Raw genomic sequence first — 16,001 nt, 5'->3', positions numbered from 1 at the left:
AAGGATTCTTCACTGTAAGGTCTGTGAAAATGTGGAATCGGCTCCCTCAGGAAGTAGTTTCAGCAACTACTATAGATTGCTTTAAGAAAAAGCTGGATGTTTTTCTAGAAGCACAGAATATAACTGGGTATTAAGGCTTTAAAGTAAAAAAACAGTGACTGTTGATCCAGGGAACATCCTATTGACTTGTGGAATCAGGAAGGAATTTTTTTCCCCTGTTGAAGCAAATTGTACCAGGGTTTTTTTGCCTTCCTCTGGACCAACTATGTCTTATAGGGTTTCATATCTGGGATATGTTTATTTCCCCAGTGGTTGAACTTGATGGACTTATGTCTTGTTTCAACCTAACCTACTATGTAACTATGGACAGCCACACATAGCGCCCTTATAGTATTAGTGCTACAGTAAAAAGTTTCCAAAAATTTTCTCTTGTAGCATCTTGTTCTCTTTTCCAATAGCTGATGTAGCCCGCTCCATAGGTGCCAAGGTGGTTCTTGCCATTGATGTGGGCAGCAGGGATGAGACAAACTTGACTAACTATGGTGACGCCCTGTCTGGCTGGTGGCTCCTGTGGAAGAGGTGGAATCCTCTGGCAGAAAAAGTCAAGGTAACATTCTCTTGTTATGGGTGGAATTTCACTGGCTTCTCATCCAAGGGGAAATATGCAGACTGCAGAAAAGCTCAGGGCTGCCATGCATTTACCTGCAGTAAACCTGAGTAGATTTTTTTGTTCAGAGGTGAATAAAGCTATTGTTTAACCATCCTATTAAATGCACAGTCCCGTTTGTAGAGCATCTACTAGATTGTAAGCTCTTTTGGGCAGGGTCCTTCCCTCCTGTATCACTGTCTGTTTTAGTCTGTCATTTGCAACCCCTATTTAATGTACAGCGCTGCATAATATGTTGGCGCTATATAAATCCTGTTTATTATAATAATAATAATAATAATACAAGTCCTAACATTATATATTACATTTATTACAATTGAAGCAAGAATGATATTCCTGTAACTAATATAGAAAGTTACAGCCTACAGTTCTAAGATATGTATGCAGCTTGTTTAAAGAAAGTTTTTTTACACCAGTAAATTTGAAATATTAAAAACGAATATTTTGTGTTGTCCTTTACAGTGAAGTCTTTTTACATTTGTTTTCCTTGTTGTTCACAGTTGCTTTGTTAAAGGAAAAGAAACTCTTTGTTTGCAGTCTGAAATTAACACACAGACATATGATTCATAGAAGTTTTATTACATTCCCTTATTCGTTAGAAGTAGAGTCTAGAGGCAAACAGCTTTTTCAGAGTGGTTTGTCTTACCAGATATGATGTTTAATTCATTTAGTATGCTAAATAATACACTCACTACATGTAACAGTCAGGTCCCAGACCTCCAATAGTAGGAGTAGTTTACAAATACAGTTTGGTCAGGTACTCACTCTCTGTAAACCCTAAAGGAGCCACCAAAAACAAATTTGATCATTGATATGCTTCCACTCCAAAACACATGTAAACCAAAAACCCTGAAGAAGTAAGGGTAAATTTTGTGTTAGAGATGCCTGCTTTGGTGACAACTGTACAAGAGGCGACAATATTTGGCAAATTCTGGAAAGAAAGAAATACTAGTCACTTTGTGACTTGTAAAAGTAAACAAAAAAAGTTGCATTAAAAATAGTGACAAACAATGTCACTAGCAAATCAATTGGTTGAATTTTGTTTGTATGTCCATTCTTTTGTTTCACTCTGTGGAGATGAATGGGAATAACCAAACATGCTTTCACTGACAGTAAAAAGTCATATAAGAAGTTGATCCCATAATATTAATATTGTGGATTTAGGGAACAAATTTTTATTATCAGATGCTTAGAATTGTGCCCCCTTTAGCTTGTAAAATCTTTTCTGATAACTGCTAGAGACAACATACTGTAACCTGAAGAAGTTATTTCTTTTGCACTTATCTATGTGATCTCACTAATGCTGTCTATCTTATGTAGGTCTTAAACATGGCAGAGATCCAGACACGGCTGGCATATGTGTGTTGTGTGAGGCAGTTGGAGATGGTAAAGAATAGTGAGTACTGCGAGTATATACGCCCACCAATTGACAGATATGGTACCCTGGAATTCGGCAAATTTGATGAGATTTGTGTACGTATCTCTACATTTATGTAGTGTGACCAGAGATGTCTTGTGGAGCTTTTTATTTTTTTTTATTACCGCTGGGTAATCTTTAAAATGGCCAGTCTGCTCAGAAGATTCTAATTACTAATAATTGTGTTAAATAATTGTTTAATGCTGAATACCGGGTTTGGCTGTGGCTAATATGAGAGGGTCCTTCTCTCTAACCCTTTTAGAAATTTGTATATAATAAAATGAAAAATGGAGGCAGCCATTGCTGACACCTTATAACATAACTATTTCCCTGTCTTTCATGCTGATGTAGTAAATCTAATATTGTCTAAGCCATTGTTCTAGAACATGTGTGCATATTGGGAGTTTTTCTTTTAGTCTGTATTGCCAGATCTGTATGATAACTCCAGGTAAGGTTCTCAAAGAATTAAAGCTGCACACAGCCAGTCAGCTAGCATTTTCAAATGGATGTTAAGAATGGCAGTTTCTCCCTATAGGTCTCCTTTAATGATTGCATCTCTTTAGAGTACACTTCTCACACAAGTTTTAATTTCTGTTTCCTAAAATGCTAATTGTCTGGATTAATATATAGTCCTTTAATCAAAGTAGAACATGTACTGTATAAAAATAAAGAATTACAACCATTTTTCTAACAATTTCGTTTTTCATGCTTGTTCTAGGCAAGCGAATCAGAAGTAATCAAGACAAAGACAGCCAGACTGCATATATTTGTATTAGGATATAAATAGCTTAAGACATATAGTTTTCCTGCTTTAGTGTATTTTATAGACAGTGGCCAGAAAATATTATATTTGGTATAGCTCACCAAAGCTAGCTTGGATACATTTGTGCATACTACCTAACTCTTTAATGTTTTTTTGCTTTGTTTGTGATTAAAATAATGTACCTGTTCGGACTTACATACAAATTCAACCTAAGAACAAACCTACAGTCCCTATCTCGTATGTAACCCGGGGACTACATGTATTTATAGCCCATTGAATGTATTGATAGTTCATTTAACCAAGAAATTGGAGTATTTATCTGGTGGAAATTTATATGTATAGGCTGTAGACTCGGCCTGGTTGCCTACCCTGAGGATTATCAATAGGAATACAAAACAAAGAAAAGGGTTTTTGTGGCAACAAATGGATTGTAATAATGATTATTTCTCATAATACATATCACAAATTTTATGCCGTGCAACAATAAGCTTTGCAATGACTGGAGATACAGGTCCAGATCATTGCTATATAGGCCCTGCAAGGGCACTAGACAATGAACAATGACAGGAATAGATAACATATTACGAGTAGTTTTGTATGCGTAAGTCGATTACCCGACACGTTTCGCCAAACCTAGGCGTCTTCAGGGGTGACGTTACGTTTAGCGGGAATGAACACAATACTTGGAAGTATCTAGGTTCACAGTAAAAACATAATGTCACTATACAAACAAACAGTGCAAGGGGAAAATATTAAACTTGGTATATATACTTTTAATACAACCATGTGGTGGTATATAGAGTATAGTAGCAATGCATATGAAACAATATAGTCAGGTACAATTGGATTCAATAATTGGCAACAAATAACAATATTAAAGGAGAGAGAACCTACATATTCCTTGAAGATAGAACATAGGTGTGTGTAAACACGCCTGGGGGAAAGAACAGTTCCCGAACAGTTTGTAGATGTGGAGAAAGCCCCTCCAAGGGGGAGGTCCTTAAGGTAAATACCCAAAAGGGGAACCTATACTGAGGTACGTGTGTATAATGATTATAATCTGAGAAACAATTGGTAAAAAATACTGGGTTTGAAATAAATAAGAGGTGACTAAAGTGGTACTTTAAATGTAAGACAAAGTAAACAACGAAGCTTAATACTGCACTGCATAATATTTGTGATATGTATTATGAGAAAGATTCATTAATACAATCCATTTGTTGCTACAAAAACCCTTCTCTTTGTTTTGTTTTCCTATTGATAGCTCATGTTGCAAGGAATGCCCAACCACATGCAGGGAAATCATAGAAAAAACAAGGTTTTCCTTGCACATAATTTGAATTTAAGCCAGCAGAATTTCATCTCCTCACTACAAGTAGTAAAAAATCACTTACAAAAAGATAATTCATTTAAATAAGTGAACAACCACTCAGACTGAGACAGAAGGAGCTGCAAGCATTTTTTGTATCTGCTGTTCTGCTTATCTCTGTGAATCTTTTGTCATTTATTAAATGTTTATTTGTGTAACAAAGAGACACAAGACACAAACAGACGTACAGCATAAAACAGCAGTTTGAAAACCTTAAACACAGAACAACTTAATCAAAAGAAGAGGAATGTTCATTAGTGTTAATAGGCAGACTTCAAGGATCATATGTTTTCCAGCAATCTGGAAACAAAAATGCATTTAATACAATTAATTTCTGAAGTTAAGGTTAATTTATACTAGAGGTCCAATTATATATGTAGCCTCTTTATTACCATATTGAATAATGCCTCCTGGTGCAAAATGTGTTTAACTGGTGTTTAATGCAATCTAATTGTGTAGGCGACGAGGAAAGAAAAAGATTTAGCTAGCTAAAAAAATGGTTTGAAAATGATTGAGGATGGGCTGTTAGCCTATTAGATTGCTGAAATATAATGAAAAAGCAAAATGGTTTTCCTAAAGGAACAGCACTGAACCACACATGAACTCTGTATGAAAACACAGAAAAAGTTAACAAAAATCAAAATAAAACTGAATAAAGACTTGAAAAGAACTAAATAAAATATTAAGATATTTTAAAACAGATCCCCTCTGTAAGTTTCCCTCCTACAGAGGGGGGTTTAACTGGTGCAAAACGAGTTTAATATTTTGCCCCGTGTGACTGCACAGGGCTGAGCTATCTAGATTAATTAGGCCACTTGTTCTTTGTGTTATGAGGAGTTATATCTTAAAGTCACATATACAAAGCTTTTACAGTGACTAATAACTCTTTCTGTCACCATAAATCCACGGCTACTGATTTCCCTCCAGAAAAAGCTACTTGCTTATCATTTTACTGTTATTCCTAGAATTAAATTATGTTTTCTAGGTGTGTGTGTATATATATATATATATATATATATATATATATATATATATATATATACACACACACACACACACACAGAAGGAGTTGCAAGCAAGTTTTGTATCTGCTGTGCTGTTGTGAATCTTTTGACATTTATTAAATGTTTATTTTTGAAATAGACACACGCATATAGATAGGTGCAAAAGATGAATCGTTGGAGGGAAACTTACAGAAGAGATCTGTTTTAAAATATCCTATTATTTTATTTAGTTCTTTTCAAGTCTTTATTCAGTTCTATTTTGATTTTTGTTAACTTTTTCTGTGTTTTCATACAGAGTTCATGTGTGGTTCAGTGCTGTTCCATTAGCAAAACCATTTTGCTTTTTCATTATATTTCAGCAATCTAATAGGCTAACAGCCCATCCTCATTCATGTCCAAACTGGCCTTTTAGCTAGGTAAATCTTTTTCCTTCCTCATCGCCTACACAACTAGTTTGCATTAAATTGATCTTTGAAACATATTTAGAGTCTACCACTAGAAAGTCTGTCCACTTTGCTGCATAAAAGAGCTGCTACAGTTAATCACAACACAAACGTTCAATCTGGGCTGTATTCTGTAGTTGAGCGATTGCCAGGTTTTGACCAATAATTACAAAGTGTCATTTAGATGCAGTTGGTGATGTAGTGAACATGGAATTAACGCCTTTTGCTCTGTCTTTGCTGCAGGATGTAGGGTACCAGCATGGAAAAACAGTCTTTAATGTGTGGAGCCGCAGTGGTGTCATTGACAAAATGCTAAAGGACCGTCAGGAAACATGCAAGTCTAAAACTTCAGATGTAAGTTCTTTATTTTTTATTGGTCCTAGCCTATTTTGATGCTACTTTCATGTGCAGCTTTTAGAGTGGACCTCTACTGCGGATGTATGGGACTCACAGCTTTACAAGCACGCGTGGGGGGTTACTGAAATCACTGAATATAATAATTAGATCTTCCTATTTATCTCTGCTCTCATTTTGAATCTCCAAGCAGAGAAAATTCAGTCCCCCATATTTTGAAGCTGAGCTCCAGGCATATTTAAATGGCACAAAGTAATGCAGCCCTGTATCAATTATACATAATTAAATTTATTTATTGAATACAAGCAGTGTATGTACTTGTTATCATCCTATTGCAGTGGACTGTGCAGATTGTGCAGCAGAGCTCAGAGAGGGAGGGAGAAAGCAGCACATGATTCTAGTCAGATTTATTGCAGTACAAAGAATGTTGAGTAGGCACCTGTAAGTGAAACTGCATCAGAAAAAAAACTTGCATCCTATTGCTTGCCTGGTAATAGAGTTACAAATATTTTAGCAGATTAAACACCCTTCAATGTGCATTTCTTCTGTGTATGTAGTTGTTTGATTGGACTTTAGCTTTTATATTTGGAAGAATAAACCAACAGGTATCCAGGGACTGAACTGGCCCACCAGGCTCCTCCTACAGTAAACCTAAAATAAAATAATAAAATAAAATTCTTACTAATAGAACAAGTTGATATGTCAGTTTGGGGCACAACCCACTTGTATTCCAGAACATGGTTATTTAGAATGGTGGGTGTGAAATAATACAATGAGGAGGGTTACAGAAAAAACTAAAGACCTCAACTGCAGCTCAAGGGCAGATCAATAAATATTATCAATAAAGGTCAGTGAATAAAGACCTCTCATTGAAAAGCAAAATGTCATGACTCTATCCACCCAGAGCCTTCAAATGTGTTGACTTTGTATGGATCTATACACTGTGATCCAGGTATGAAGCCTTTTCACACATTCGTACTGCATTTTTTACAAGCATGTTGCTTAATTCTCAGTCCTAAACATGCGGAAATGGTTTTAGAGGATAGAGTGTCCTTGATCATAATGATCCTTGATCATCATGATTCACAGCACCTACATTTAGGTCAGCAGGTCTGCATCTTGCCACACTTTATATTATTTATCATATTTGTTTGTAAAATCAGCCCCATTCACAATGCTAACTGTCACAGACAGCAGAAAAGTGGAAAGTTGACTAATCAATATATCCACTTCATGATAATTTATAGAACAAACCTAAGGAATACCAAATCACATTATTATTTTGAGCAATTGAGTAAAAATAAACAAGAACCTTTTTGACAGGTAAATTCCAGGGGTGGGGCCTTGCACCAGAATTTAGTTGGTTTAGGACTGCAGATCTAGAGTCATCTCTAGAAACTGATTTAACAGTAATGACAAGGCAGGCACCACAGTCAGTATTGCTACATTTTTGTACACTGTGACTGAGATGGCAGGTAATTTTAAAGGAATATGATGGGAAAAAAGAACTGTGCTGTGCAGATATCAGGTAGTACACCTAATAAAGCTGAACATAGGCCTTAAAATAAACTTGGCAGTACTGGTTTAATATTTAGAAGTTTATATGGTATGAAACTGAAATTTTTTTTCTATAAAACTAACCCATTCTTTTGCCCACAGTTAAACACCTGCCCTAATGCCTCCTTCACCGATCTTGCAGAAATAGTGTCTAGGATTGAACCTGTGAAAACAGCTGTTGTGGATGGTAAGTGTGCGCTTTGACCCACTCTTATCAAGACAGGAAGTGAGGGTAAATCTCCTAAATGTAGATAACAGACAACAGGCTGCTCAAAAATGTAACACAGTGCCTCAAATAGGTGTATAACTTCAAATTAGAAAGGTGCAAGATTTCCAAAACATTTCAGGGATGTTTAAATGCTTTTCCATTATCAGGGTTTATAACTGATATGATTAGACTGGATATAGTGTTTTAAGTATAAGGCCTTCTAATACTGCTCTTGACTATACACATACAAGTACAAAAACAATATGTTAAGTCCAATCATATCAGCTGTCAGTGGGAGTAACTAAACCCTCCAAATGCATATAGGGTATCTTATACCATTGTAACGTGAATTGATAAAAATGTCCTTTTTGATGTGCTCCCCCACTGTTCTCTCACACACTTAGCAATACTAATGTGAAAAAGGTTCTATTTGGCTCCAACTCTCCAAAGCTATGTGCCTTTATGTCTCATTGAAAACTGCACTGCCCAAATTTTAATATGGTTGTTGCAGGGACTGGGATCACAAACTTTAAAAATCCCCATTCCATTCAAAACAAGGAATATGTCGGTAGTTAGGCTTCAGTTGCATGTTCAATACACATGTGGGAATAACCCTCATAATGTCAGAAATGTGTTATTTGAATTAGAACACAATGAATTACATAGCACATAATACAAGTGAAATGTCAGATGCTAGAATTCATTATCACAATCAGAGGGCTGTGTTTATCCATTGTAATATTCTGGCGGCTTCACATGAAGGAGAATTCTATTACAGGATAGATGGACTTGTGCCAGCCAGAACAGAACCAGATGTTTGCAGCTTTTTCATAAAAACTAATTGATGGTCTCCTTCCAATTGCTTCGTGAATACGTTGGCTTAACAGACGTCTGGGAACAATGGGATTTTCAAAGAGTGAGGCAGTGATGCAAGTCCAGGTTAGCCCTGAGAAACATGAAATACCCAATAAAAATTTCTGGAGGAAGTATTGGCTAAGAAATAAGATCTTCTGGGAGGAGAACAGAGATTCTGAAAAAGGTTGACTGGATTTCATTGGTATTGATTGGAAAAGCTTGGAAGGGGAAGTGGTACAGCATGATAGTAAGCCCAACTTCTAGGAAAGGATTCAGGGACTCTCCCCATCAGGCATTTTTACATATAATATATGTAGCACTACTCAATTAATCTAGCAACAGTTGTTTAGCAGTAAAGTTTTAACCAGGTTTTTCCACTGAATGACTTTTTCGTATTTTGCAAAAATCATGTTTAAGGTCATTTTAGCCCTGTAAAAATGCATGTTGCTTAGCGTTTAAAATAATGGCACCAAAAGGTTAGCCTATCTAATGAAACCCTGTACAGCAGAAAATAAATTAACACAAGTTGTCTTTAAGATCTCATCATTTCCAAATTCATTTAAACCAGGAAAAAAGTTTTAGCAGGGCATACACTTTAAAGTGATCATTTCACTGAGCACTGGCCATTGGTGTTGCACAAGAACCTGGCACTTGTGCTAGCTAGAGGTAAGACCAGCTACCATGTAATCATGTCCAAAGCTCATCCTGTAAATGATGCCTTACTGTAAAAAGAAAAGATATTAGATATATTCTTTTTAAGAATCTGTGAAATCTCTTTGGTATATTACTCATCATAATGCTTAATGCAATTTAGATGAAATAAAAGTAAAATATTTTTTACTATTCCAGTGTTTTTCACTGGAAAACAGACACATAAAGCTATAAAAGCTAAGAAATGTTTAACAGCACAAAGTTCCCTATATAATGTAATAAATGTATTTTTTTAATAATGCCCTTGTCACTTTTTCCCCTGAAAAGACAGTTTGAATGAAAAGTATACTATCACAATACCTATGTACCAGAGCTGTAACACAAACTAATGTCTTCTCTTTGTCTTACTATTTTTAAAATTTGTCATCCCTTGTACCAGGTTAACCTTCTTATTCCTTCTCACCTATAGATGAGTCTGATTATCAGACTGAATATGAAGAGGAAGACAATTCAGACTTTAAAAAAGAGGATTATGTCGATATCCTGAGCAGTCAAAATGAGGATGTTACTGATAGTGTAAGTGGCACAATCCAAAAACATTATTTGAAATTATATACATACTATGGTGAGGAGAAAGAAAATGTGTAATATTGTAGTCAGAATGTGCTTATAAGTTTTGTCCGGTCTTTTAATGCTAGTTCTCCATGAAAGATGTGAACAAAAATGCCCATATACCTATTTTTTTTTTAATGTTTAAAGTTTTACTATTCTTTTTTCTTTGACATCATAAATATTTTTAAATACAAATTGAAAGCTAGAAAGGAAAAAAAGGAATTTAAAAGCACATTTTGTTTAAAACATAAAATAATTCCCCATTCACATTTAATAATCTAAAATGTCATATGTCAATATGTCAGTAATACATGCCAAGACTCCCAAAGCTCTGCACAACACTGTACAAGGCAAGAAAACAATCAGGAAGGCTTTTTTATGCTGCTGGCAAGGCCATTTTACGGGGTGGTCAAGGGAACATGCCAAATTTTATACAGTTCAGTACAGAGCAGTAGAGGCAAAGAGGGCCCCGAGGGAGGTCCTCCTTACAGAAAATTAGCCAGTTGCATAGCTCCGTTACAAGTGATATAGGCCTCAAAGTAGATGGAAGCAGAGGGCCCCGAGAGAGGTCCTCCTTACAAAAATTAGCCAGTTACACAGCTCCGTTACAAGTGATATAGGCCTCAAAGTAGATAGAGGCAGAGGGCCCTAAGGGAGGTCCTCCATACCAAAATTAGCCAGTCACACAGCCCTGTTACAAGTGATTTAGGCCTCACAGTAGATAGAAGCAGAGGGCCCCGGGAGGGAAGAGCTCCGCACAAAAATTTGCAAGTTACACAGCTCCGTTACAAGTGATATAGGCCTCAAAGTAGATAGAGGCAAAGGGCCCCAAAGGGGGTCCTTCCTACAAAAATAGCCGGTTACACAGCTCCATTGCAAGTTATAGGCCTCAGAGACAGAGTAGAGGTAGAGGGCCATGAGGGTGAGGAGGAGGAGATGCAAAAGGCTGTGAAAGTGCTCTTCCCGTCAAGGCGTCAGCAGTTGCCGACTAATCAGTGCACTCTGCAGAGTGAGTGTTGAAGTTATGGTCGATCCAAGCCTTATTAATTTTTTTTAAAAGTGAGTCGACATTTTCTGCAGTGGGGCAGGCAAGGATCTGAATGGCATGTTCTGCCAGCTCCGCTCACTGCTCAAGCTTGGATGCCCAGTAGCGCAGCGGGTCCTGGCTTTGCAGGTTGCAGATGTCCCATGTAGAGCTCAGGTATTCTTGGTATTCCATGACTGAGTAGCGCTGCTGACTGTCATTGGCAACTGCTGCACGACTGGCGGCTTTCCTTTGCTCAAAAAAAGCCTGCATAGTTTGGCATAGACGACCTCCCCTGCTGCTGCCACCCATGCTGTTTAAAGTAGTTGTTTGGCTGCCATGGCTGGTGTAATTGCCATAAGGATCCTTGCTGCTGCTTGCATACAGAAAGTCTGAGCACAAGTCCCTTACACGCACTTCTTGGTAGTGCTGCATTTTAGGTCCCCTGTATTGGGGCAAGATGAGTTGTTCCATCTCAGGCTTGTAACGTGGATCAGGTAATGTAGCAATCCAATAGTCGACAGTGTTTGTTTTTATGTGATGTATGCACGGATCTTTGGCTATGCACTCCTACATGAAGGCTGCCATGTGGCTCAAAGTTCCCACAGTTGAGGGAATTCTGGACCCAAACTCCTGTGGGTCGAACAGTAGCACAGGGTCGTCGTCCTTCTCCTCCTGTGTCTGGTCTTGCCATGCACGGGACATGCCGCCTTGTGTTTGGGTGGATGGATGCCATGTACCCTCCATATACTCCTCTCCCCCTTCCTCCCCTTCTCCCATGCCTGCAATCTCCTCATCCTCTTCCACCTCCTCCTCTTCCTGGATTTGAGGAACACTGCCTAGTAGGCAGCGTCTGCTCCGTGTCATTATGTCAGAGCTCCACTATTATCTGTTCCAGCAGGCATATGATGGGGATGGTGTCACTGACACAGGCCTGATCCCTGCTGATCATCCTGGTCATCCAAATGTGCCAATACAGTGCACAAGTCCTCAATTTGCAGCCACTCCGTAGGGTTGAAGTAAGGTAATGTAGGTAAGCGTCTGGTCTTCAGCAACAGTGGCTGGAGGCCTGGGTACTTTGCAAGGAAGCGTTGTACTATTATTATTATTCTTATTATACAGGATTTATATAGCGCCAACATATTACGCAGTGCTGTACATTAAATAGGGTACTATGAGGTTCATGACGTGGGCCAGGCAAGTTATATGTGTGAGTTTCCCAGAACTCAGGGCTGCCAGCAGTTTGGCCCCGTTCTCACACACGACTTTGCCTGGCTGGATTCTGTACGGAGTTAGCTATATGTTCTCCTGCTCCTGCAGGGCACCTAGAATGGTTGCGCCCGTGAGGCTGAGTTAGCCGAGGCATCGCAACCTCAGGACTGCTTGGCAACCTCTGACTTGTGCACCGAAATGGTGATGTGTGGTGCTAGGTATGCAGGCCTTCCTGCAGCTGCACCTTCCCCTGCTGCCAGCAAAGTTACCCAGTGAGCTGTGCAGGAAATATATCTTCCCTGTCTGTGCTTGCTCGACCAAATGTAGGTTGTCAGGTGCACCTTGCCAGAAACACATTGCTGGGCCACAGACACATTGCTCTACACATGTTTATGCAAAGCCAGAACACATTTTTGTGCAAAATACTGCCGCTTGGGCAATTACATACTGTGGGTTCGCGCAAGGGAATGCGTAACAAAACGCGTTGGAGTCCAGCAGCCGGTAAGGGAGGAGCTCAAACGCAATCAGCTGTGCAATTGCCGCATTGATTAGCTTTGTTTTGGGGTCATTTGGGCCATATTTTCTCTTGCTCTCCAGCATCTGGGTGATGAAAGGTTGGATAATGCTAACCACAGAAATATTGGACGATGGGATAGAAGGTGTGGGGGATGGCAATGATGCCTGGTCTTGACGGCTAGCAATGTGACAAACACTAGCCGCTCTGTGTTGGAGCTTCTCCTCGCCGCTGGTGGAGCCTGAAAACTGTAATGCTCGACTGCATCCCCCACTCAAGTTGCTGGCAGCAGCACGAGGATCTTTGGTGGCAGAGGGAGAGAAGGCAGCGGAGGAAGACCTAGCAGTTGCAGCTTGCTTCTGGGGCGTAGGTCGACGCACAGAGCTCTGTGCTTTGCCCAGGTGTTCCCACCTGGGTTCCTGGGTGATGGCTTTTTAAATGTGTGCTCATTCAAGTTGTTGCAAGTTTGTTTGGGTTTTTGCCTCGTTTTAACTACTGAGCCCACATTTTGCAGATGACCATAGTGTTGTCATCACTATGGACACTAAAAAATGCCCACATGGGCGAACATCGAACTGTGCCGAAAAGTGCTCTGAAGCTGCTGCTGGTGGTGGCGGTCCACCTGGTGGTGGTGGTTGAGGCACACCTGTGGTGACAGCTGTTGACGATGGTCGACTATGACTTGCCTGACTCGTACGTGAAGACTGCAGAGTGTTGGGAGCCTTTACACTCTTCCTTCCTCTCCCCCTTTGAGGGTGCTCTGAAACCTCCTCCTCTTCTTCCACCTCCTCTTCCTGCCTATGACGATCTCCTTGTTCGTTCCGTGTCGGATCAAGGACATCATCTTCATCATCATCATTATCATCATCATCTGCGTGCTTCTTCTCTTCCTCAAATGAGATAGTAACCCCGTATGTGCCGGCAGAAAGCAGCGGCCTTTTGGAACCAGTTTGAAGTGGCTCATCTGGCTCAGAGTGTTGGGGTGAAAAGTAAGAGGAGGGAAAGCCCATGAACTGACCCTGTTCGTCAGATAACCCAAACAACTGTGTGTCTTCAAGGAATGGCTCCTGGTCTGCTTCTCCTCCCCCTTGGTGGGACTCCTCCACGTACTCGTGCACTTTCTGCTCTACACGGGACTTTCCAGCCAAGGAGGAAGAAGTAGGAGGAAACGGTGTATCAGGGACTATAGTTTGGGACCCTTGTGAGGCCTGTTTCTGGGACTGGGAGGAAGAGGCGGTGCAATCGCTTGACCCAGGCTGGGTCATGTACTCTACTACCTGTTGTTCAAGGCGGGCTGGGAAAATGAGTGGTAGCAAGGTGGAAAGTTTGGTTCAGTGCACAGTCTGTCACATGTATGAACAAATGGAGCAACAGCTCCTAGGTGAATACCGCTGTGACAAATGTGAGCAAGTCGCCTTTCTGGTATCTCGCTTTGGAGAGCTAGAGAAGCGCATGGCAACACTGAAATCACTGGATCACCTTGAGAGGGGTCTTCTGCTGGGTGGAGAGGTTAATCAGGACGAGCATGTAGGGAGTGGGGTTAATGTAACTAGAGGGAGTGGCAGGGGCCCCCAGAAAAGGAAGGCCAGCCCTGTGTTTGAGCACCCCAACATGCTTGCAAAGTTAGGTGAAGATGTGCAGGTGGCAGACCCAGTGGTGGCAACTCTAGATGTTACTGCTACCCCTAACACCTGGGAGAGCAGCACATCTAGTAGTGGTGAGAAACACAGGAAGGAAAAGACAATTGGTAGTTATAGAGGATTCTATCATCAGGAGGACAGATAGAATAGTTGGTCGCCGGGATTCCTTTCATCCGAATGGTTTGCTGTCTCCCTGGTGCCAGGGTTCGGCATGTGGTGGACTGAGTGGACAAACTACTGGGAGGGGCTGGACAGGACCCAGCTGTCTTGGTCCATGTTGGAACCTATGACAATAAAGATGGAAGATGGAGGATCCTTCAAAATCTATAGAAGCACAGAATATAACTGGGTATTAAGGCTTTAAAGTAAAAGTATCAGTGACTGTTGATCCAGGGAACATCCAATTGCCATAAGGAATCAGGAAGGAATTTTTCCCCTGTTGATCCAAATTGTAACAGGGTTTTTTGCCCTCCTCTGGATCAACTATGTCTTATAGGGTTTTATATCTGGGATATCTTTTTTTCCCTAGTTGTTGAACTTGATGGTCTTTTTTCAACCTAACCTACTATGTAACTATGTAACGATGTAGTAATGGGCATGCGCCACCACCAGCAGCACTAAAATGTCTAAGGTCCGGCTGGCTTCTTGTTCTTGGTTCTGGAGTTGAAAACCAACCCATATTGCTTTCCTGCACTGTGTGTGTTGTATGCGGCACTTCCCTTCAGCAGTGATGCTTGTAATATGCAGCACAGTATATAAATGTGATGTCCATCACTGCGTCTGTCTGACTGTCTCTCGGTACAAGTGTGATGGTGTGCACGCCGTCTGGGTACCCTGGCTCTATCTGCCTGTATGTAACACACTGACTGACTACGTGACAGGAGCAATACAGTACAATATACAACTATCTATCTGACTAACAGTGAAACATTCTACCTATCTGACTACAGCAATTTAATTTACCTTTCACAGTGCCAGCAGAACAGGGAGGCTGTGTCTGCTACCAGATCTCTGTCACGGTAAATGCAGGCAAACCCCAATCGGCTGCCCACCTCCAAAAAGATTGAAGGGAGGATCCCTGCACTTATTGGAGGGCCCTAGGCGTTATGGGGGAGGCCCCTAGGCACTGTGAGAGCGCCGAATTCGCACCATCAAACCATGTGTTTTTTGGGTCGAGTCTATCTGAATTCGAACGGCCATATTTGGGTTGAATATAAGGACAACCCAAATTAATACTATCAATAACAGCATAAAAACATTTTAAAGTGATTCCACTTATTATTCTGAATCATTGCACGTCGCGTTTCGTAGAACACTTCATCAGGAGAAGACTGAAATATGGGATCAACCAAAATTTTTCAGAAAAGCTCCACAATTTTTAATGGTTACACAGCTCAACAAAAATTTTTTTTTTCACTTGCCAAGGATTTTTCAATATATTTAGTGTATTTCAGGTCTGCTGAATCTAGAAATGAGATCAAATTAATTGAATTGGCTCTAGTTCTTGTGATACAGGAATCAGAATAGACTATTTTACCAACAACAAATGTTAACACAACATATCAATCTTTAATATTATCAATTATTTATTATCAATCTTTATTTACACCGATATTTTGCATTTTATATATTAAATGTAGCATTATTTTCATGAAACTTTCATTTGCCATCTTTTTATTCATACATTTTCTTTTTTTTCAGAAATATGAGT

At 39.8% G+C, this 16,001-nt stretch overlaps 1 protein-coding gene across 8 annotated transcripts in view; it reads left to right on the top strand.

The window, feature by feature from the left end:
• Positions 1-16,001, top strand: part of PNPLA7 (patatin like domain 7, lysophospholipase) — a 265,796-nt gene that overhangs the window by 214,842 nt on the left and 34,953 nt on the right. For 7 of the 8 annotated variants that reach the window (XM_072429361.1, XM_072429360.1, XM_072429362.1 and 4 more), the window contains 5 exons: positions 459-607; positions 1,988-2,140; positions 5,907-6,017; positions 7,677-7,761; positions 9,758-9,864. In XM_072429361.1, coding sequence (XP_072285462.1) covers positions 459-607; positions 1,988-2,140; positions 5,907-6,017; positions 7,677-7,761; positions 9,758-9,864 — 605 coding nt within the window. Of the gene's footprint in view, positions 1-458; positions 608-1,987; positions 2,141-5,906; positions 6,018-7,676; positions 7,762-9,757; positions 9,865-16,001 lie in introns of those variants that run through there. The other variant, XR_011923221.1, reaches the window with a different exon arrangement.

Source organism: Pyxicephalus adspersus, chromosome Z (assembly GCF_032062135.1).
Source record: "Pyxicephalus adspersus chromosome Z, UCB_Pads_2.0, whole genome shotgun sequence".
Classification (NCBI taxonomy): domain Eukaryota; kingdom Metazoa; phylum Chordata; class Amphibia; order Anura; family Pyxicephalidae; genus Pyxicephalus; species Pyxicephalus adspersus.
This window is presented reverse-complemented; position numbering and strand designations above follow the sequence as displayed.